Here is a 25,353-nt window from a genome sequence, read left to right on the forward strand (position 1 = left end):
AGGGGTGGTGAGTTGATATGTTCCTGTTAGAAAACTGATGGTCATGAGAGGTCTAAAAGTAGAGGATCACTGTCTACGTCAGGGTCCTGTGTGTCCATAACAAGGTACTAGCTGGCACAAAGTATGGTCACAGTTACAGGGGGCAATTGTATATGGTAAGGGGGAAGGTCGAGACTTGGGTTTGGGTGTTCAAGGTCATCATAGGGAGGGAATTGGGAATCTGTAACTATATCAAGGTGGATTCTTGGAGGTTCAAGGGAAGAGTCGGCAGTTGGACGGTGACAGGGATGGCATGAATAAATTGTTGATGAGCCGGTCCACAATAATGGGGAGAAGTTCTATGGTAATGGGGGAAGGGTGAAGGTTAAGTTGGGTAGGTCAAGGGTGATGGATGCAGGTTGGAAGGTGGAAGGAGGAAGTTGGAAGCTGGGCAAACTTGCCTGGTATCACAGACACAACATTTTCTGGCAGATGAATGCAAATCACGTGTCGAATCAAGGAATGCAAGTCGATTGGGAGGAGGCAAATGATGGTGGGTGGGATCTCCTACTACATGCAGGTGTAAAGCACATAACAGCGATCTGCTCATAACTTTCCTGGTTCTGCTAAATGGAAGGAAGACGACGGGTTTACAACAGTCTTCTCAGCTCAACAATTGAAAAGCTGCAAAGACATGAGTCTCATACACGCAATTTGTCCTTTAACACGCGAACAATTGCAGAGGGAGAGACTGAGGAGGATCTTGGCGATCAACAGATGAGGTCTTAACAGGAGCAGGAGGCAGCACAAGAAGGTGAGGCTGCTGAGAATCCAGGAAAGGCATTATCGAAGACAGGTGCTGGCGTGTCATTGCATCCTCAGGGCAAGGACACATTACCTTCAGAGGTCAGAGAGGCAATGCCAGTGAAGCAGGAGGATGTGACTTGCAATGGTGACAGAAGTGTGTACGATCCTTCAACATTACCAGCAGCAGCTTGTTTTCGTTGGGAACCCCATGCCACTTACCCTCAAGGTTACTATTGCACTCAATTTCTTTGCTACCAGGGATCAACGGGTGACTTATATGGCATCTCAAAGTCTGTGACCCACAGGTACATCAAAGAGGTAACCAATGCCCCTTTTCAACATGCCAATGATTTCATATACTTACCTATAGATGATGACAGCCAGGCAGCAAGGTCTGCAGTCTTCGGCACCATAATTCGCTTCCCTAGAGTGCAAGAGATGATCGACTGTACTCGTGGCCATTAGAGCTCCCTGGGACCAGTCTGCTGTCTTTGTTAATCACAAAGGATTCCATTCTTTAAATGTACAACTGGTTTGTGACCATAGGAGAAGAATCAAACATGTTTGCACATGTTTCCCAGGGAGCGGTCATGACTCCTACATTTTGAGGAACTCACTGCTGCCAGCATTTTTGAGGACCCAGCTGAAGTGGACGGATGGATCCTGGGTGACAAGGGTTATCCGCTTTGTACATGGTTGATGGCACCAGTACGTCATCCCCAAAGTGCTGCTGAACAGAGGTACAATGCTGCTCACGCATCCACCAGAACCATCATTCAACACACCATTGACATGCTGAAAGTGCGATTCCATTGCCTTGACCGGTCTGGAGGGGCTCTTCAGTACACACCACAGAGGATGTCCCAAACAATCTTTGTCTGCTATGCCTTGCACAACTTTGCAATTAGATTCAGCAACATTCTGCAGGCGGAGGAACACCAGTCCTCCTCAGATGAGGATGACTATAAAGAGGGTGAGGAGGAGGACAACAATGACAACGATGCTGTCATCGATACGAGGGTCATGGAGAGACATGCAAGGGACATCAGGAACAACCTCATTTATGCACTTCTCAGCCAACAATAAGCCACATCATCAAGGAATGTTGGAAGGAGAAACATAACAATTCCCCACAGAAATTCCCTTTTGCATGAGGCCTTATCTCTAAAATCTGAACGAAGCACTTTCATGTGACTGGCATTTGAAATCATCTATCGGCTATGATGAATGTGACTACATACCACTACAATCAGCGTTAAGTTATGACTGTAGAAAACAAAAGTCAGGTATGACAGTATTGGAAAAAGTTAATAATCATCACTAGAAAAAAACAACCATCATTGCAGACTGAAGGCTCAAATTCCAATGAGATCTGGATATTGGACATTTCCAGAGATGCTGTACAAACATCATTGCATTCCTGCCATTGGCCTCCAAAAAACATCTTTGTATCTATCTGTAACCAAACAAAACATTACTGAGAGTGGATCAAATATTGCATGAAATAAAAATATTTTAATACATCTTTGCATTCATGATCTTTTCTACATCACCCATGCCACCTTCTTGCTCAAAACTGTTTCAATTTTCTTTTTCTCCCACTATGTCTAGATGCTAACCCAACATTAGCAGCTGAGGTGGAGGCAGTCTGTTCAGTGTGCTGCCCCGTTGCTCTGGATGACCGTCGCGGGCGTCCTGTGGAGGAACAGGGCCGTGATGGCATCATCCTACTGAGGGTGTGCAGCCATGGTGCTTGAGTATCCAGTGTGCTCACAGTTGGAGATAAGGGGGTCAATGTCGGGGGGGAGGATGAGACGCTGCTTACCCTTGGGGTGTCCTGAAAGGAAGGCCCCAGGGCAGCAGGCACGCGCTCCTCCTCCATCTGTGTGCACAATGGCACCTGCCTGTCTCTCTGAGGAGAAGGAGCACCTGGAGGGAGGTCCAGGTTCCTTGTCCCCCTTTCGCTTAGACTCGGCTGTGTGGAGTCCATGGCAATAGCAATGGAGTGGTCAGCTCGCATATGGCTTGAGTGGTCAACCAGACTCGCCACAGAGCTCGCCAGACTCTCAGACTGAGGAAGCCATATGATCAAATGCCTGGGACATGGCAGATATCATGGCTTGCATGGAATCCTCCATGTCACAAGCAAAGCCATGCTTGACCTTAGGCATCTCCGATATATTTTCCACCTGGTTTTGTTGCACGTCCAGCAGACTTCTTGTAGCAACAAACAGAGGATCATCATGAACACGGGGCTGAGCAGGGGCCTAGTCCCCAGCAGTCCTCCAATTGTCAGGGGACCTAGCTGGCAGATGCTCCCTCGGCTGCTGGGATGTGTCAGTATTGTAGCCACCAGCTTGTGACCCAGATTCTAATCTTAAACCCCCCATGGACTGTGTGGATGTATCTACAGTGGTGGAGGTGCAAGAAAAGGCAGGTAATGGTGCACCCTCTGGGGCATTGGTTTCTTCTTCCTCCTCAGAGAAGGAGTCTTGGGCCACGTGGCGTTCTGCTACTCGAGTGCGGGTACCTGCAGTGGAGACACAACCAGAGGCACTTTAAGCATGTGCTTCACATGAGTTCGAACAATTTCCTTGTTTCCACATATGGCTGCAAGAGCAGAGATGACATTTCATTCTTATGCCTTGTGGCTCCTGTCTCGCCATCTCTGCTCACCCTGCCTCCCTCAGTTCCTGTGATCTCAGCGGCCTCCTCCTCAGCCGTGGTCAGCATCTTGAGGTCAGGGACCCCTCCTCCCATCGCTCTGGTTGTGGCTTTGTTTCTCCTGCATCAGACAGTGCAGATTTAATGACATGGCAAATGATGCATCACCATCACTCATTCTGCATTGGCTTTCGCACAACACATCTAATCACAAACAATGCTAATCATCATTTAGTAAATGACACCAAGGCTGCTCACGCATTCGACTGCATTCCTTGTGTACCCTCTGCCTTAAAGACACAGAGTCATGGAAGAAAACAATGGCGCTGCTTTGCCAGGACCACTTACCCTTGCAGATCTGAGCAAGTCCTTGATTCACTGAGTTACCCCATGGGTTCAAGATCTCCTCCGCTACCTCCATCCAGGTCCCCTTGGTGAGGCGGGTAGGTCTTTGCACTCCATCTGCAGGGACGAATCTCGCCTTTCCCTGGCAGCCTGGAGGAGAACCTGCAGGGAGGCATCACTAAACCAGGACACTGCCTACTGGTTGCCATGTCATTCACTTTGGCTGTAGGGAAAATAAATGATATGAAGTTGGTGGTGAGTTTCACAAAAGAAGGGAGGCAAAAACATTTTGATTTAAGTAAAAACTTCAATTTAAGTTAGTCTGAAGATACTTGCATGAAAGGAAGGCTGTTGCTCCTTGAAGCTGCAAGCACAGAATGTTTTACATCTGCGGTGATCATGTTACTCGAGACAGTGACAGAAGGTTCCACCAATGAAAGGCTGCCCCAGCCATATGATCCCACGTGTTCCCTGTACCTATCACTGCATGGCTAATTTAAATACAAAATTGCGTGGGAAACGGGATTTGTGGCAGCAGCAAAAGTTACGGCAACTTCCATTCCTGCTGTCGGGAATGCTGTAGCAATCATAAGATTCCACCCGATGGATCAAATACACTCTGTGTTGTAAACTATTTCCATGAGATAGGAAGCCAGTGAGCAGGGCTTAATGTGCTGGGGGGATGGTAGCGTAGTGGGAATGTTACTGGACTAGTAATCCAGAGGCCTGATCTAAATCTCTGGAGATACGAGTTCAAATCTCACCATGCCAGCTGGGGGAATTTATATTCAATTAATTAATAAATCTGGAATAAAATGCTAGTCTCATTAATAATGATCATGAAATTACTGGATTATTGTAAAAACCTATCTGGTTTATTAATCTCCATCTGGGGTGGGGGTGGAAATCTGCCATCCATGTGACTCCAGCTCCCTAGAAATATGGTTGACTCTTGTCTGCCCTCTGCAATGGCATAGCAAGCTACTCAGTTGTATTCGGCCACTATAGAAAAAAAGCACTGTAGGTGTATCTACACCACATGGACCGCAGCGGTTCAAGAGGCAGTTTGCCACCACCTTCTCTGGGGAAATTAGGGAAGGGAAATGAATGCTGGCCTTGCTTGTGATTCCAAGAACAAATTAACAAAAGGAACAGAATACAAGCAATGGAATTTTGGATAAGTTAGTGTCTGTGTGGGGTGCGGCTTAAGATTGGAGACGACAAAAACATAGGGATTTCAAAAGCACCAAGGCTGAGGTCGGGGCAGAGATGGTGAATGTTGCGTATGTGGATGTAAGCAATCTTGGTGGTGGGTAAAATATGTGATTTGAAGCTAAGATCTTGGTCAAACAGGACACTAAGATTATACAGCATCTGCTCAGCTAGAGCAGGCAGGCAGGTAGATAAGATGGTTTGGTCTTCCCAATGTTTAGTTGAAGAAAATATTGTCTCATCCACACCTTGATGCCAGAGAGACAATTTGACTGTACAGCAGTGTTGTGAAGTTGAAGGTGGGGGTGGAGAGGTAGACCTGGATGTGTGCGCAAACTCACTGTGTCTCGGAATAATATCTCGAAAAGACAATATGTAGACATGGAAAAGAATGGATCAAGAATGGAACATTGGGGTACCCTGAAGGCAACTGTGCAATCAAACTTTTATCCTAGAGAAATTCACTGGCTAAAATCATGTCCTACCATTTCATGGCATATCTAAGTAGAGCATAAATGCATTGCACCATCATAAAAGCATTCAGCCTTGGCTCAATAGGTTAGAGTTCCACTCCAGGGACTTGAGCACATAATTTGAGTGCCGATCTGAGGGAAGGCTGTAATGACAGAGGTGCCAGCTTGCAGACGAGATGTAAAACTAAGGCTCCCATCTTCCATCTCAGGTGGACGTAAAAGATCCCATGACAGTTTCAAAGCAACGCAGGAGAGTCTTTCTTTGTGTCCTGGCCAACATTTAGTCCTCAACCAATATGAAAACTGAATTAACCAGTCATTATCACATTGCTGATTGAGGTGCCTCACTGTGTGCAATTTAAAAAAAAATTTGTTTCATGGGATGTGGGCATCACTGGCTAGGCCAGCATTTATTGCCCATCCCTAATTGCCCATGAGAAGGTGGTGATGAGCTGCCTTCTTGAACTGCTGCAGTCAATGTGGGGTAGGTACACCCACAGTGCTGTTAGGGAGCTCCAGGAGTTTGACCCAGCTACAGTGAAGGAAGGGTGATATAGTTCCTAGTCAGGAAGGTGTGTGGCTTGGAGGGAAATTTGCAGGTGGTGGTGTTCCCATGCATTTGCTGCCCTTGTCCTTCTAGGTGGTAGAGGTCGTGGGTTTGGAAGGTGCTGCCTGAGTTGCCTTGGTGTGTTGCTGCTGCTGCATTTTCTTAAATTAAAGCAGTGACTATGCTTCAGAAATACTTCATTGGCTGTAAAGTGCTTTGGGATGTGATGAGGTCATGAAAGGTGCTATATAAATTTAAGCTCTTTTTACTTTAACATTCCAACCTAATTTTTTTTATTTTCCACTAAACTCCTTTGTTTCTGCTTCATAAATATAATGAATAAATAAAAAGAAAATAAGATGACAAGCAGTTAAGAAGCAATAAGGGTTAAGATTATGAAATATGCTGATGTGAAGAATTAAGGTAATCCTCTTGGATCTACAGCAGTCATTCAATTTGCTGCATGCATAATCTTGAAAAGATGAAGGGAAAAAACATCCTATTTTCCATTCTGTTCTTATTTGAAGGTAAGTTGAGCATTTTGTGGTGGGTTAAGGATTGTGTACCAAAAATTGTTTTAAAAAATCCAAAATAGTACATTATTTTCCCCTATTTAGTATATCCTTGTTACTTAAATGAGAAATTCTTATTACCTTCTTTGAGTTTCTTCAAAGACGTGTGATAATACCTCTGCGACTGCAGAACAGAACTCTGCTGAAGATAATGTATAAGTTTCCATTAGTGAGACAGACCCTTGTACAACAGTAATAATAGAGTAGTTAAATGTCCCCTTTGATTTACTTTTGTCATTTTCTAAAAATGTGAAATAGAAGTAATATTTGTGGTGTTCAAGAAAATAATACTTGTCTTTTTTCTATCTTTTTCAAATTCTTCTCAATCCATATGGAAAAGCTTTTACATATATTTCTGCTGTTGAGGTATGGAACTCAGTGTAATGGCCAATACTGTTAAAGCATTGTTCAACCTGTGCAAATGTTTTTGTTCTAGTCTTTGTGTGGATATTGGCCTTTGGATAAACGCAATACTTAGAAAATATTGCTTACATCCAAAGGATAGATAGAACAATTAGATAGTTAAAATGGTTTAAATCTACTACAATTTAGTATAAAAAAACAATTCAACTAATTGATAACTGATAACAAAAGTAACCGTAATGAATAATTATATTCCCAGACCACCATTAATTTCATAAATGAAAACACCCATGCGATGTATGGGTCGTGGGAAAAAAATAAGCATTTTAAAAGGGTGACTTAAACATCTCCCTCCCCCCTCCCATAACACTCTACACGTTATCTTACAAAGGATGAATGGAGAATATGAATGATGGCACTTTTAATTTCCCGTGAAAGCACTCCATTTTCATTATTCTGCCTAATCAGTTTTGTTAATAGTTTAAAGTATATTGTTAATGCACAATTTTTACCAGTACAATTTTTAGCAACTTCAAAGTAAGGTATCCACACGGGTCATCCAGCAGGGTTCATAGGCTTTTAGTGAGACTCTTCTACTGCTCCTGTATTTATGACAGGATGAAAATGTGGATCAATCATGTAATAAAACTTGCAAATGCGATTGCAATGATGGATCCAACACAGTTTGGGGAATGACACCAGGTTCATCAATGCTGGACTGTATGCCAGGTAAGAGATACCATTATATAATTTTAATATGGTATTAGAAGGGACTTACCTCAATTTTGAGGGACTATTCTTGAAGATCCAGCTAGACTATATTCTGGGAACATAATCAACTACTTCATAAAAGCTTTAATGTATCACTTATCAAATGTAATGTTTATTCTGGGGTAAAAATCTTCCATCTGAGTAGATTATCTAGTTGATAGTATGACTTGAACCTCAGTATTGGCTACTGGCAGTTAACAGAGATTTGATTATATTTTTCCTACAAAAAGTGTAGGACATTATTATTTGTTAGCATTGCAATGGTGATAAGAGAAGCACATAAGGTCACACTTTAATCTTCTTACCTCAATGTGATCTTCAAATTAACACTAACTATCCCTGAAGACTAAATGGATTACCCTTCACTATAACCTCTCAGGATGGAACTACACAAACCAATCACAATAAATAAGCTTCTGAGACCTAACAAACACGCAACAACTTGTATTTATAAAGCGCCTTTAATGTAATAAAATGTCCCAAGGTGCTTCACAGCAGCTTTATAAAGCAAAATTTGACACAAAGCCACATAAAGAGATATTAGGTCAGATGACCACAAGCTTGGTCAAAGAGGTAGGTTTTTGAGGAGCATCTTAAATGAGGAAAGTGAGGTAGGGAGGCAGAGAGGTGTAGGGAGGGAATTCCAGAGTTTAGGGCCTAGGCAGCTGAAGGCATGGCCATCAATGGTGGAGCACTTCAAATCGGGGATGCTCAAAAAAAACAGAATTACAGGAGTGCAGATATCTCAGAGGGTTGTAGGACTGAAGATGATTCCAGATATATAGAGGAGCGAAGCCACGGAGGGATTTGAAAGACCAATTCTGTCCAGTTGACCAGGTTATCCAGGAGCGTCTAGGTACAAAGGTCAATAGAGGTTCAACTGCACATCAATATATCCTAGTTTAGGCCAGTATATTAGTGTACTGCAGCATCAGAAAACCAAAGAACGTTAATTTTACTTAAGGATATCAGTCAATGACTCACTCCATGGATAGGAGCCCTTTTGTACTGAATGAAAGGGGTGCTCCAAGAACACTTGTTAAAAAATGTATTTGTGACCCTGAATCCTTAGTAACACCTACCAAGCTCTGCCCACTGGTAGCCTTAAGCATGATTGCAATTTAGTCATTAGCTTGACTTTAAGACCAGTGCTGAGTAGACAGATCCAGGTACTTAGTTGGTTATCAACTGAAGGGGGAGATGATGGAAGCAATGAGGATGTGGGGCTGAAAATGCTTCAGGAAACATAGCTGAGTCTCATAAATAGGCGCAGATTCAGCATACAGGCTGAGATCTGTGAGCAGCCTGACCTTGCAACAGAACACAAGCACCTTGCTGCAGCACAGGCAAAGTCTGCAACAGTGGTGAGGAATAGAAATGTGGACAGTGAGAAATGTGGTGCGGAGAAGGTAAGGCTGAAAAGATGCTTCTATATAGGAAGCAGGCCATCTAATTCTGTAATTCTCAAACTTCTTTGGATTGAACCTCAAGTGCCCTTGCTCGTTTCCTCTTCCACTTGTCTGTATCCCCTTTCTCTTCCTGCCTTGTCCCTTCTTCACTTTCATGTAACCATTTTCTCTCTCACTCAACAGCCAGGAGATGCAGCGTGGCAAGGAGTCAGCGTGGGAAGGAGACTTTGGCAGCCTGACCTAGGAGCTCTCGATAAATCCTCATTTGCACTCTGCCCCTCTCTTCTTCTGTACTAGGACGAAGTGTCTGCTTACATCTTGGTACAGGAGCAAGGATGTCTCATTGCAGTTATACAGGGCCTTGGTGAGACCACATCTGGAATATTGTGTGCAGTTTTGGTCTCCTTATCTGAGGAAGGATGTTCTTGCCATGGAGGGAGTGCAAAGAAGAATTACTAGGTGGATTCATGGGATGGTAGGATTGACGTATGATGAGAGATTGGGTTGACTAGGCCTATATTCACTAGAGTTTAGAAAATGAGAGGGGATCTCATAGAAACCTATAAAATTCTAACAGGACTAGACAGGCTCGATGCAGGGAGAATGTTCCCGATGGCTGGGGAGTCCAGGACCAGGGGTCACAATCTCAGGATACGGGGTATGCCATTTAGAACCGAGATGAGGAGAAATGTCTTCACTCAGAGGGTGGTGAACCTGTGGAATTCTCGACTGCAGAAGGCAGTGGAGGCCAAATCATTAAATATATTCAAGAAGGAGATAGATATATTGCTTAATGCCAAAGGGATCAAGGGATATGGGGAAAATGCAGGAACAGGATACTGAATTAGATGATCAGTCATGACCTTTTTTGAATGGCAGAACAGGCCTGAAGGGCCGAATGGCCTACTCCTGCTCCTATTTTCTATGTTTCTGTGTTGTCCAGTGAATCTCTGTGCTCCTCCAATTCTAGCATCTTGCACTTTCCCAATTTTCATTGCTTCAGCATTGGTGGCTGTGTCTTCAGCTACCTCGGCCCTAAGCTCTGTAAGTCCCTCCCTAAAACGCTCCACCTTTAAGTCTCTCCTTAAGGACTGCCTCTTTTACCAAGCTTTTGGTCTGTCACCTGTCCTAATACCTCATGTGGATCTAGATCAAATTTTGCTTGATATTGTGCCTGTGAAGCTCCTCGGGACGTTTTACTATGTTAAAGATGCTATATAAATGCAAGCATTTGTTGAAATGTTGCATGGTTGAAAATTGAATATGTTATTACAATGTTACATCAATGTTGAAGAGGGCTTTGCAGCCTAAGTTTCTGAAAGTTAATTGTTTTTGAATTAGAGTGTCCTTATCACCAAGCTCTTGGGTTTGAATCTGGAGCTGTTACAGAAGACCAGATAAGCTGTTCCAATGAAGATCAATATACAGGATGGTATTCCTCATGGATGTCAAACAAAGCAAGAATCAACAGCCAAGGTTTTGGGTAAGAAATCACATAGCAGAATTTTACATCAACCCATGTAATACTTGGCTATACACACCATTGGAATTTAGGATATTTCCCTCCAATTTATTGCAATTTTAGTTTGTAATTAGATCAAGAACTGAAGTGGAGCTGTGCAGCTGATCATAAAAACATGAAAATGGTAATTTGGCTCATCAAATTCATTCTTTCCACTGACTGCATCAATAACTTTACTCCATTTAAGCATCAGAATGAAACTTCTGAAAAATTTATTTGAAAGGTAATTAGTATTTTTTGATATTACAAGACCCACAACCTTTGAAATAATGCTGAGCAATTCTTAGTTTATGAAGCTTTATCACATTTGTATAATATTCCTTTGCCAGCTATATCAATGGAGTGGTTGGCCCCTTAGGATTTGGGATTTGACCATAACTTAAGTTAGTTTAAACAGCTTGTGAATTGAAGCATATGTGTCTGCTATTCTCTGTCACACTGTTAAATAACATACCTCAGGTTTAACACCAATCTCAATAAGTTGCTTACAGGAGAATATGTTGGAGCCCATTATGCCTGGTCAATTCAAAAGGCAGAGGATGTTCTCAGTGCAAGATCACTTTGATCAAACTAAACCACTATACAGGTTAATTCTCAAATAAAGTGATTCCCCAAAACAAAAATGTAGGCAAAGAACTATGGGACAATTGGTAATTTATAATACATGCAACCGAGATGACAGAGTCCTTTGTTCTTTCAGCATCTCTCAACAAAAAGACAGTTTCTCATGGTAAATACTTTAATGCAGCTCACAAAATCTTGTTGCCCTCCCCCCAACCCCCACGTAGTGACATGGTGATTAGAACTATTGAGAATTAGAGATCCTTGGATAAAAGGGACATTTTCTTTGTCATTTTTCCATCGCAACAGCACCAAACTTAAAGCACAATGCACAATTTGCAATGGGGCTTCGTTTACTCAGCCAGTTTGGGATCAAATGACCATATACTCTCAGCTGTTAATTCACAGATGTTAGAATACTCTTCATAACACGATGGGAGAACACTCCTAATATGTACACATCCACATAGATTTTGCTTACAAAACTACAGCTTGATTGATTTGACTGACAGAGGGCTTAGATGAATGTTCAACACTAGTGCTCTCATTCAAACGAACAGTGCCAATGATTATTTGCACTGCAACAAACCCAAATCACTTAGACCTTCAAAGACTAACTTCAACATAGAAAGAAAAAAATCATTCAGGCAGCCCAAACACACACAACTGATCCCATTCTTAATACAGAATTACCTTATTTAACACTATTTAAACTTTAGGATAAAAATTTCTATTTTTGTTACAAACCAACTTAAATAGATAAATATCTCCAATAAAATAGCAAATAAATTTCACAGGAACATAATAAATCTTCATAAACTAACATGTGTATAAGATTATATAGTCTTTGCTGCTTCCAAATTCAATATCTATATTTCAGATTTTTCTTCCAATATTTTCATAAATGCCACTTCAAAATATATAACATGTGTTATTACAGGTGTGCATGGCTATCAAGGTACCAGGACAATCAGCAATGGCTTCAGATTGACCTGAAGAACATCAGAGTTATTTCTGGGATCATTACTCAAGGACGATGTGATGCTGATGAATGGATGACAAAGTACAGTGTGCAGTACAGATCTGACAAAATGTTTAACTGGGTTTACTATAAAGATCAGACAGGAAACAATCGAGTAAGTACCGGCTCCTATCCAGAAATAAGCCAAGAGATGCGTTAAGTGCAGCAGTGAGGTCCTCTCTGTCCTAAGTGACTCTTAGAACTCTCGCTGCGGCTTGTGCCAATCCATTGAGTTGTATGCTTTACACACTCATGCAAACACCTGCAAGTCATATTGGTGAGACAGCTTCCAATTAGCCCATTACTATGAGATAAATCTTAAGTACATCAACTATTTCCAAGAATAAAAACCCAACTGTGAAAAGGTCATCAAAATTGGAGATAGGGGAAAGGAGGGGAAGAAACCCTACTTATATAAAAAAAACAAGTCTTGGTAGGTGCAAGATAATTTGATTTGAACATGTAAATATAACAATTCAGTTATGATCTCTTATAGTGGAATGATTCTCTCCAAGATTCATAATTGCACATGCCAATGAGATGAATTATAATACAGAATCTAAAAGTTTCATAAAAGATCGACTTTTTAAAAATTGTCAAAATTAACAACAGTTATTTTCCCTTATTTTTAATAATTTATTTTCCAAGAATTCCATTTAGGGGATTTGTGTTAATGGGTGAAAACAGAACACAGAGCAAGTTGTAAATGGGATCATTAGTAAACACATTTTTTTAAAAAATCAGTCTGAAGCTATAATCATCCATAATGCTAGTCCTGAGGGTTTCTGCTTCCTTCCAATTCAGTCGTCAAAAACCACTGCCAGATTCTGCACTAGCAATTTGCATAATCCTCCAAAAGGCAAGACTTCAAGGAGAATTTTAGCATTAAGTACTAGCAACAGTGTGAACTTGAACTGCTATTAGCCCTTCAGCGCAGGGATATGTACAAGCTACTGCTATGCACTTACTCTGGCATTAGTTCTGTAACTGTTATTCCAAGTTCATTTTGAATATAATAGCATTTACAGGATTCTAAGCGTTACCCATTTTAATGGTTCGGGCACACTAAAATGACATGCCACCAGGTGGCAAGGTTCTCTTGCAGTGCGCTTGCTTAATTTGATGACACATTTTACATTTTATACCATAAAAAGCTCTCCTGCCAATTGAGGGTTTGATTTACCTCTATTATCTGAACAAGGTTACAAAGTTTTGATTTGAAAATAATCTTCTCAATCCAGTTTTTCAGGATTATTTTTCCCCCTCCCACAGGTATTTTATGGGAACTCAGACAGGTCATCATCTGTGCAGAATTTCCTGCGTCCTCCAATTGTAGCTCGATACATCAGGATTAAGCCCTTGGGCTGGCACGTTCGAATTGCTATCAGAATGGAGCTGCTTGGATGCATGAATAAATGCCAGTCATAAGCATATTATATGTTGGCACAGCGGAAAAGAATAGCATGTTCTGTTAAAAAAAAATCCAGGCTACTGTCAAGATTAATGATACAGCTAAACAAAATTATCAATGTACTTAAATGATCATTGTTCCCATTTAAAATAAAATATACTTGAAGTACTCATAGAACAGGTTTGGCAATTTTAATCCAGTAATGTAGGAGTGAGAGTTTATTAGTCCTTTTGACTGTACTGAAAAGTGGTCCATAGTACAATTAAGATAAAAACAACTACTGCAGGGACTGAGTAATGACACTCTTCCCAGCCCTGAAGTATGAGTTTGGATTCAGTCCAGAAATGATGGGATGTCCATTCAGCCCTGTCCTTACTGCCCTCTATTGGCTCCCATTCTTCCAAAACATTGAATTCAAAATCCTTATCCACATCTAAAAATCCCTTTGTGGCCTCAACTCACCCTACCTCTGCAACCTCCTCCAACTAGGGTTGCCAACCCTTGGGATGGTTTTCAAGTCTCCAGGAACTGAAGATTAATCTCCTGGACATTACTGCAGGCAATCCATGGGAAAAAATCATAGGGCATTTTAAAACAATGGTGTTTTTATCACTTTCTTCGAATGCTTGCTTATTAGTTATAAAAATAATGGAGAAGAGGGGAAAAGGCTGTTTTTCAGGGCAGGGTGGTTGTAGGCAGGAAGTCATCTGATGAAACCTTCAGCAATTCATCCAACCTACTCCAGCAGAAGCTCTTCAGTCTGCATTTTGATCTCCCATATTGCCTCATGATGTTTTTCACTAGGGACAGAGGCTTCAGCTATCTTGGCCCTAGTCTCTGGAACTCCCCCCACCCCAAACCTTTGTGTTTCTTTTCTTCATGTCTTTGAAAGTTATTCCAAAGTTTATCTTTTTAACTGCACCTGTGGTCCTCTTGCCTAAGTATTCGACTGCTTAGGATCTGCAATCTCTTATGTGAAGCACCCATGCCCACTAAAAACTGGATTGTCTTCCAGCCAGCAGAGGAGACCTTCATCCCAGGTTTCACAGGTAAAAGGCCACTATGCCATCCAATTCACCAGGCACATTTACTAATGTCAAAAAACTGCAATTGTTTGAAACACTCAATAGCTTGGGCAGCATTTATGGAGTGTGCAGACAAGTGTCAACAGCTCTGTTCTCTCCACAGATGCCGCATGACCTGCTGGGTGTTAAATTGTCTAAACATGACTCTTAGGTTATATGTTACATTTTACTAATAACCTGTGATTGGAAAATCTACGTGGTTCAGGAGTTCATAAATCGACATTTAGAGATTGAATGATAATTTTTAATTCTCAGGACGTACCTACCCACCTTGATACCTTGAGGAACTTGCCAGACCATTTTAAAGGACAGTTAAAAGTCATTCACATTGGTGTGGGACTGGAGTCACATATAGGCCAGCCCAGGTAATCCAAAGGGGATCAGCGAACCAGTTGGATTTTCATAACAAATCAACAGCTTCATGGTTACTTTTATCATTACCAGTATTGTATTTCTACATTTAAAAAAAATCAATTCAAATTCTCAAACTGCCAGGATGGAATTTAAACTCTCCGTACTAGTCCAGGCCTCCAGATAACTAGGCCAGCAACATAACAACTACAGTCGTTTAACCCTAAATTAATTATGTTCACATTCAGGTGAAATCTAATGTGTGTAGGCGTCATGATCCCATGCCATTCACTATCCCATTGAGCTCTAGTTCCTTCAGTGACTCAGGGTTGTTCTAATGAGAGTTGGTGGGTTAAGGAGAAGTTGTTGGGATAAGAACTGCATGATGAAAATAAGCAAAATCAAGCAGGGATTGTGCAGAGAACCATAGAAAGACCATTGTGGAAATCTTGAGAGTGGTGAACATCTGTTCACAACAGCTGGAAGCTGTGCCAGGGCAATGAAAATAGATCTTAAAGAAATAGATGATTTATGGACCCCATGATAAGAGATGTATTTATACCACACATAGACTGATAATTGAAGATTTATCTTTTGAATTACTGTCTTGAACTTGGAAAAGCTGTTTGCATCATATGCAGCAGACACAAATACAACAGCAGCCTTTAAACTCTTTGCCTGTGCTTTTGATCTTGTACCACCCTACGTTCTGGACTCCATCTATCCTCAATACTGCTTTTTGTCTCTAACTCAGAGGATGAAGAATTACACAGACAATGCATCAAAATCCCTGCTTTGTTCTGATTTAGAGGGTTCCAGTGAAATACAAACAGAGGCTTCATGTCAAGCAGAAAAATGAAGTTTATGCTCGTTGAATATCTGCTACTTACAGCAAGCATAACATTTTAGTAAGATGCAATACGGTATTTTCCAGTTTTAACCTGTTATATGGCAAGATTTAATACGATAAAGGAAAAAAAACAATTAAATTGGATCTATGTCAATTACATGGCCTTTGAGGATGCAATATTTTTTCCATAAACCCGAGTCACTTTATGTATCCCACAACCCACTGTGATTTGATTCCCTCAGCCAATACATGATTAAACCTAAATATTAATAAGATCAGGAACACTTGACATTTTAGTGCAAAAAATTGCATTTTTATAAAGACGTGTTTTACAAGATCCATTCAAAAATACATTGTGCTTAGTAAAAATTAACCAATTTCATGCCAATATTCAGTGACAACTCAAACATTATGATTAAAATTTACAAAATAGCTGTACATACAGATGGAAAACACACCATAAAGGTTGAATATACAAACATATAAATGTTATATAAACAATTTACAAATGTTTTATACCTTGCAATTATTTAAAAAAGGGAAAAGCTGTAATAAAGTAAACAAAACATAAATGCAACTATGTGACAAAACACACACGCTGCCAAAGAATCCCAGAAAACCATGACTTTACGTGAGCAGAGACCTGAATACCTGAAAACATGTGCACACTTCTTAAAAAAAATATAACTGCCTAAAATATAATTTAAATTGTGACTATAGGCATTAAACACTTTTGAGAATTACATACATACTCTCAACTCAGCTTTTGTTTCTATATTTTTGTACACCGGGGATGATACTCTAAACAGAATTATATTCAATAGCAATTTGTGTTTATTAAGTTTCCCCTATTAATATTATAAGCTCCCCAACAGCAATTTCTAACCCCTATACATATGTACTATTAAGATCTAATAGAGAATACATCTGTTTTACACCCATAGAAACCTGTGTGAAGTATTTAGATCTGCATGCATGAAACACAATTTTTTAGACAAATATATATATATATATATATTATATATATTAACATTAATTACACCTGCTGGTTTATATTCTGCTGAATTATTTGGACCCTGGGTTTACACTGCATCAATTACCATTGTATAAAATCTGCTTTAAAAAGGTGGCATAAAAATCTCAGTATATTAGTTGTTCTGTGCAACAACTTTTTTTCTAAGTTTTAACTCTGAAAACTGGCCCTTCCATATAAGGTTTAAGTGTGTAGATGTAAAAAAAAAATCTTCGTAATACTGAATGCAATAGCAACAGTAAAATCTTAAACTGAAAATTCTGCAGAATATAGGTGCAGGCTGTTTCAAAGTTAATGCCAGCTTTACATCTGTAAGGGATCTCATTAATACTGAAAATGACCATCTGAGCCTTGTGTGCAATGACATTTCGAAAACACTAATATCACAAAATCAAAGAACTGATACTTTTTGTAATACTTGTAAGAACATTTCAAAATGGGAATTAGGGTGAATACTTGTTCACAAGGAATAGAAACTTCCAATCAATGGCTATGGTAGAAGCCACTCAATACCTGTTTACTGAATATATTAAGATGTCTCTTTGTACTAAATATCCCACCTCTAAAGAAAATCAAATTCATCAATTGCTTTAACATACATGTTCATTATACGATTATTTTAGTCTGTGCCATTTTGAACACATAATACAGATTATGAAATGTAAACTCGATGAGAAATCTAGGCAGTGTAACTAGCCAGATCATGTAAAAATCTTGGAAGAACTATATCAGACAGTAGCAAGAAGGAACATAAATATGTGACAAGATTGTAAAGTACTGGCACACCACAGAAAAAAGCACGAACTTCTTCAACTGTGAACACAAACCATATTCACAAAACAGTCGTCCTGGAAAAGATGTTGATACATAAGTTGCGGAAATCTCTCAAAAGAAATCAGGCAAGGTACCATTGAAAGAAATCTCGCAATGTTGTGCAAATTTAACTGCAAACCAACAAGGCACTATTTTCAGGGAAAAGTATGTGTGTAACGTCATTAGTTAAACATGTTTTTTCCAGGAGGTGTTTGCATGCTATAAATTTAGTGTCTTGTATTAATGGGAAGTTTGGAACCTATATATAAATCTTTAAAAATTGAACTCACTTAAAGCTTGCTTAAAAATTTAACATGGTCTTTATTTCTAGATCACAACTTGAAGGTCAAGTTCCTAAAAGAGTTTGAAATTATTCATGTGATATGGTAAGGATCAGGATGAAATTGCAGATCAAATCTCACTTACAAAGTTCATCTGTTACTTAGCTTGCACATTAACTTTTACTATTTCTTAAAAAGCATAGACACACACATTGTGAAGATGCCAATTGATCAATGCAGTCCACATTTTCATCAAGTTTGCTTAAAATCTGGTGTATATTTTAGTTTGCCAGTGACTCTTCGTTTCTTACTAGTGGGTGAGAACAGAAAGTATATAACCTTTATCATTCATTTGAACCAGCTTGTTACAAAACAATAAAACCTGTTCCTAACAGGAGGGCAGCAAGCTTGGATTCATGATCCCCTCCACAACAGAAGCCACCATTACTTTTAGTTATATGACAGAAACTGCAACTACATATACATTACAAATTTTGCATTCTTGCTATTTCTATAAATGTGAAAAACAGATTTTGATCAGGTTAATATGCATACTTTTTTAGAAAAAAAGATCAACATTTCCTTAATGTGTCTCATCAAAGTCACCAATGAGCTTTTTTTAAATAACTGTCTTCATGCATTATTGGAAAATCAAAACATTGGCATATTGTGTAGATGGCGACAGTTGTGATTAACACATATAAAAAGGACTGTATCTGGAGACTGAGATTCGAACTTGGTCACAAGCTCATGAACGGTCGTTCCTGCCACTGCTGCAAATGCCCTTTGAGCATTCCAGGCTTTCAATGAACAAGTGTAAACTATTACACTGCTATCCTGTTATTCACTTAAATTGTATATTTGAGGGAAAAAAATGCCCAAAAGAAAAAAAAATACACGACACCTACAGCTTTGTTGGTTATTCCTTTGTTGACATTTAAACAAGGCAACAGGATTTTCTAAAACAGACCATTTAAAGTGAAAAAGGAAATCCTTAGACTCTGCTTAAGATCTGAACTTAATTCCCTTATGAAAATCATAAAGTATGACTGGTAATTTCCCCAAGAAATTTTGCATGATACAGGTTGAATTATCGATCTGTATTAGTTCCTAAGTGGTGTTCTGCTTGTCCATTTGCAAGGCCAGAGCTAAACCAGGAAGTTGCAAAACCTGTAATTTCTCTTTTGGCATTGATTTTGTTTATGATATCTCTGCACAAAAGGTCAACAATGAAAAACAATAGGCACAAGATAAGGCACGTGCAAAAAATCTAAATGTCAGATGCTGGAACTGCAAAATCACATGAAAATAACTTGCATGTTCAAACACAAGAAAATACAATCTACAGCAAGGTAAATGTACAACACAACCATAATTCAGTAAAAGTATAATTTTGATGTTATATATCTTTCCTGCCACATAAGGCAAATTCTGGGAGTGGTTACTCATTTCTTCTGCTTGCTAAGTTTGAGTTCCCACAGAAAATGATACTTGTTACCAACTGTGAGAAGATGGTATTCTCCTGGTTTGGTGAAGCATCCCATTCCCACCAAAAACGTAAGCACTGGTCATTTAAAGTACATGTTGGTAAAAACATGTGATATTCAACATCCTCACAAGGTTGAAAAACTACCACTTAGTCTAGAACCCTTTCTAGAAACCTATGCAGGATCCCATAGAAAACTCCAAATGAGGCAGGGACAGATTGATCAAAGGGAAGGTGGAAATTTCACATTTTATGCTCTAAGTGACACAGCAATAAATGACCAAACTAATGGCACCCCTAGAGAAAATAGTATGGTTTGTTGCCGGTACACAGCCAGCTAACAATGCCCATGACCGCCATCTGAAGCACCTGGATACTCAAGCAACACTAGTATACCAATATATGCAACTACTGTATCAATATAACCTCCTGGTGAAGCAAAATATATACTACTGCACCAATACAAGAACAAGCATAACATTCTTAGAGGGTGGGAGGAGACAAAGCAGGTTTAGTACAGCTATATAGAAAAACTCAGAGGTCATAATGATACAAAACTCATAGGAAAGAAATCAACTTTAAAAAAAACTGAAATGATATTACTGAAAAACCATTTTTACCTGCTAGAAGCCACTAGAGATCTGGAGGTTGCAAAATTGTTTCCAGCTGCACTCTTGCAGCTTACATAATTTGGAGCCTTGAATGCATTAGAACTTTTATTCTCTATACAATATATATGTAGTTCACTATTTACTGTAATGCATACAGGTCTGATATCCAAAATCCGGCTGTCCGAAAACTGTAATTGTCCGAAAACCGGACATTTCTGAAAATATTCAGATGCAACAACAGTTTAGTGTCATTAGATCATAATTACTTGAATTAAACTTGAAAAGACTGAAGACACAGCTTTTTAATGTATCCTCCCTTAAGGAGTAACGTTAAATCAATGCTTCCCAAGTTTAATTTGCTCTTTCAGTCAATTTCTACCCGACTCGTTTTAAAATTGTGAAATGTTATTTATTTTTTTTTATTTAGAGATACAGCACTGAAACAGGCCCTTCGGCCCACCGAGTCTGTGCCGACCAACAACCACCCATTTATACTAACCCTACAGTAATCCCATATTCCCTACCACCTACCTACACTAGGGGCAATTTACAACAGCCAATTTACCTATCAACTGCAAGTCTTTGGCTGTGGGAGGAAACCGTAGCACCTGGCGAAAACCAACGCGGTCACAGGGAGAACTTGCAAACTCCGCACAGGCAGTACCCAGAATCAAACCCGGGTCCCTGGAGCTGTGAGGCTGCGGTGCTAACCACTGTGCTGCCCCGGCGATCGGTGGATCCTCTCCACCCCAATCCCTCAAAAAACCCCGTTCCCTGTCCCAAGGCCGGGCTCCAGTTGGCTGGGGATGGTACTCATCCGGGTAATAATCCTCAGGCTCTAGCTGATCCGGAGGGCGTTCTCCGGCTCCATGTATCCGAAATCCAGGAAAATCTGAAATCCAGCATGGTCTTGGTCCCAAGGGTGCCAGGATTTTGGATATCGGACCTGTAGTAACTAAATTCCAATATCCCAACAGTTCAATTCAATTCAAGCTATATGATTTGATTGAAGCCTAGTATCCATCATGAACCAAAAGAATGAAAATGATATAATTTCAAATGCATATACTACAAAATAACAGGCTCAATCATGTTCCAACACCACATCTTGGGTTGATGAACCACTTGAGCTTTACATTTTCAATGAATGACAAGTTACAATCTTGTAACAATTTGTAATTTGAGTTATTCTATATATCATTTTCAGAAAGTACTTTGTACAGATTCTATATTACATACCAAAAATAAAATCCTTTTATCAAATCTTGACAAGCTACTAACCACACACCAAATATAAGTAGTTACCAATATATCTGCTGAAATAACACTACTCATATGCCTAAATATAATGCAAATTACAATAGTTAAGAAGAAAGTGTACCAAATGCTAAAAAGCATCAACAGCTTGCAACTACACTGTGCATTAGTACACTGTACTATATTGTGCTATATGAAAACATGGATCTCAGGACAATCTCCAGTTCCCCCCAACAATGTACAAATATATTATTCATTATAACTACAAACTGTTCAACTGATAGAGTAATCCCAATACCATATGAATTGTGAGCTTTGTTAGAAATCACTGTGGATATTTGTTACACAGTTGCTTTGTGCTGTTTTGCAAGACTTTTCAAACAATTTAAAATAATTCTGCATATTGCATCACTGGCATAATTGTTAGAGTTTTTTTAATTGCTAAAACATTACATTAGTCTTGTTTATTATAGGGGCCTGGTTATTAATCTAAAATAGGACTACTATTCATTTTAGAATGACGACTACAGTGCTGTTTCCTTTAAATCATTTAGATTTGGCATTCTGGGGCGAGCTGTTCTGGTTAAATGTAGGGAATGACCATTCTGACTTGACTTGGAGAGCATCTGGTCAGAGTTCATAGTTCCATCAATTCCAGTCCTGCCACTTGGTAGCACATGCCAGATAGGTTCCATTTGTCCAGGTAGTTGGAATGTTGATCTGGGTTTTGCCTGGGAATCTTGCCGTATGTTGCTGTGTGGAGTCTGCCCCACTGTGTGGATGCGACCCTCACCATGAGAAGACTTGACTGGCTGATTTGGCAGAGGTTGAAACCGCACATCTGAGGAAGTAGAGTGACTCAATGAAGTAGGGAGCTGCAGAAACTTTCGCAGAGATTTCAAGGGGTGTTTCTGCAGAATATTAAAAAAAACTTTGAGTCAAAGATTAATTAAGTTAGTAAGAAAGCTTGCTTTTTTGGTTTGAAATTCTTCTGCAGAGAAGAAAACACTATTAGCACGGAGCCACATTTGAGGAATTGAGCAAATGTTTACATTAAAACTGGTACTGCAAATGCTAAAAAATTAATTCTACTTCTGTTCAAAATTACATTACAACAGCAACTACACTTCAAAAGTACTTCACTGTCAGTAATGTGTTCTGAATGTCGAGCTTCAGAAAAGTGTTTATTTCTTTGTTAACAGGCAACAATTTAATATTTTAATTTTACAGGTGGCAGTAATAGATATCTTTCTGAAATTCATGAAAAATAAATATTCACCGATGGGATGAATTCTGGGGCAAGGTTAAAAAGGAACATTCTTTGGATGACATATGAGACCACCTACAATGTAAATATTTATTCATACAAATTAGGATCAGGAATAGGCTACTCGACCCCTCAAGCCTACTCCACCATTCAATAAGTTCAGGGCTGAACTGATGACTCCACATTTCCACCTACCCCCGATAACCTTCATCCCCTTGCTTATCAAGAATCTATCTACCTCTGCCTTAAAAGTATTCAAAGACTCTGCTTCCACTGCCTTTTGAGGAAGAGAATTCCAAAGACTCATGACCCTCAGAGAAAAAAATCTCTCCTCATCTCTGTCTTAAATGGGCAACCCCTTATTTTTGAGGCTGCATTTGCTGACAACGCAACCACGAGGTGGCACAGTACTTGCACATGCGCAAATGCTGAAACATCAGTGTCTGCGACAATCAGGCAGCTGCCAGGATTAAAGATGGTGCTGCTCAATTTATCACAGGAAATGCTTATGGCTAGATCGTTCTAGCAAACTAACTGTACATTAAGTTGGATGGAAGCCCAGTAATATGTTACTATGTAATTGTAGGATACTAACTGTAATCCTCAGATCCATTTAATGTTCCAGTAATCCTATTAAATACAAAAGGAATTTTATGATTGAATTTCCATTGGAAGATAGTGAATTGTCACCCCGATCGAAAACCGGGCAGAGTATAAAATGTGCTGCCAATTCGTTATCGTGATTTGTTTATATGACTGAGCAGGACTGATTTCACCCGAACGCAGCTACTAGCTCCCACCCCACTGGCCGCTCTCCCCCCTCGGCAACTCGCTTTCTCTCCCTCCTCCCCACCAGCTGCTTCACCCCCCATCCCTTAGCTGCTCGCTCCAGACCTCACTGCTCCCCCCACTCCCCTGGGCGATTGTTCCCCATTCACGCCACCCTGCTCTCCGGTTGCTCGCTCTCCGCTTCCCCGCTGCCCCCTCCCCCCCAACCCCAGATGTTAGCTCTAGGCCACGCAGCTTCCCTGCTCTCGGCCAATCGCTCCCATATTTCATCAGTCTCCACGCGCCGCCCGAAGAAGCAAGGTGGGTCGCAAGGGGCGACATAGGAGCGAGTGGCCGAGAGGAGGGAAGTGAGTGGCCGAAAGGAGGGAAGCGGCGCGGCCCAGAGCTAGCAGCTGGAGGGTGGGGTGGAAGCGAGCGGCCAGAGAGTGGGGTGGCGAGAAGCGAGGAACAATCGACCAGGGGAGTGGAAGGGTGCAGCAAAGTCTGGTATGAGTTGCCGGCAGGGGAGGGGGTGGGGTGGGGGGAGAAAAAGAATGGCCAGTGGGGCAGGAGCGAGTGATGGGGATGGAGCTCCAGCCTCAAAGTCTCCCATTCAACCGCCTCCTCCAGCCGAGTGCGGTGCTGGATACCCGATGACGCTTTATTGCACATGCGCAAAGATGGACCAGGCGTGGATACGCAATGACGTAATCCTGCGCATACGCCACTTAGTCCTGGCAAGATGTAGCTGCGTATGTGTGCAGCTTGGCGCACGCTGATGACGTCAGCGGGCTGCTGCGTTGTCAGGAATCACTTTGTATTGTTAAACAGTGACCCCTAGTTTGAGATTCTCCCACAAGGGGAAACATCCTTTCCACATCCACCCTATCAAGACCCCTCAGGATCTTATATGTTTCAATCAAGTCGCCTCTTACTCTTCTAAATTCCTGTGGATACAAGCCTAGCCTGTCCAATCTTTCCTTATACGACAGCCCACCCATTCCACTTATTAGTCTAGTATACCTTCTCTGTACTGCCGCCAACGCATTTACATCCTTCCTTAAATGAGGAGACCAGTACTGTACACAGTACTCCAGATGTGGTCTCACCAATGCCCTGTAAAGCTGAAACATAACCTCCCTACTTTTGTATTCAATTCCCCTTGCGATAAACAATAACATTCTATTAGCTTTCCTAATTACGTGCTGTACCTGCAGACTAACCTTTTGCGATTCATGCACTAGGACACCCAGATCCCACTGCATCTCAGAGCTCTGCAATCTCTCACCATTTCGATAATATGCTTCTTTTGTATTCTTCCTGCCAAAGTGGACAATTTCACACTTTCCCACATAGTACTCCATTTGCCAGGTCTTTGCCCATTCACTTAACCTATCTATATCCCTTTGTAGCCTCCTTATGTTCTTTTCACAAGTTACTTTCCTACCTATCTTTGTCTCATCAACAAATTTAGCAACCATACCTTTGGTCTCTTCGCCCAAGTCATTTATATAAATTTAATATCTTTTAAAAACTCAAACCAGTGAGATCTTCCTGTTGCTGCCATATTTTTGGTTTGAAAGGAGCAATATGGTTATTGAATGCCAATTTCTCAGTGAGTAGCTCCATAGATTTAGCAATGACTGACATCCATTTTGTTCCCTACATCCACTGAACAGTGACTTTAAAATTTAGTACTGGCTGAAAAAGATAGATTAATTGCCTGATAGGATTGCTGTAATCCTTTAAAAAGTAATGTAAGAGTTGAAAAGAAAAATCAAAGATAAAGATACTTCACTGGAAAAAAGCATATTGCAACAGGATAATAAGGGAATGTGCCCAAATAAACTGGGGGAAAAAACTAGCAAGACTGTAGACAATTCGAAACTTACAA

General features: G+C 40.4%; 2 protein-coding genes across 4 annotated transcripts in view; one reads left to right on the forward strand and one right to left on the reverse strand.

Moving 5' to 3' along the window:
• The first annotated feature begins 6,508 nt into the window (after positions 1 to 6,508).
• On the forward strand, positions 6,509 to 13,674 carry rs1a (retinoschisin 1a). Its single transcript, XM_068039860.1, has 6 exons — positions 6,509 to 6,554; positions 6,940 to 6,965; positions 7,580 to 7,691; positions 10,484 to 10,625; positions 12,166 to 12,361; positions 13,519 to 13,674. The coding sequence occupies exons 1-6, from the start codon at positions 6,509 to 6,511 to the stop codon at positions 13,672 to 13,674; spliced, it is 678 nt and encodes a 225-aa protein (XP_067895961.1).
• Positions 13,675 to 16,004: 2,330 nt separating this feature from the next.
• Positions 16,005 to 25,353, reverse strand: part of cdkl5 (cyclin dependent kinase like 5) — a 172,021-nt gene continuing 162,672 nt past the window's right edge. For 2 of the 3 annotated variants that reach the window (XM_068040382.1, XM_068040383.1), the window contains one exon: positions 16,005 to 22,335. In XM_068040382.1, the coding sequence (XP_067896483.1) occupies positions 21,949 to 22,335 (387 nt within the window). In that variant the 3' untranslated portion in view covers positions 16,005 to 21,948. The remainder of the gene's footprint in view (positions 22,336 to 25,353) is intronic. The other variant, XM_068040384.1, reaches the window with a different exon arrangement.

This window comes from Heterodontus francisci, chromosome 10 (assembly GCF_036365525.1).
Source record: "Heterodontus francisci isolate sHetFra1 chromosome 10, sHetFra1.hap1, whole genome shotgun sequence".
NCBI lineage: Eukaryota > Metazoa > Chordata > Chondrichthyes > Heterodontiformes > Heterodontidae > Heterodontus > Heterodontus francisci.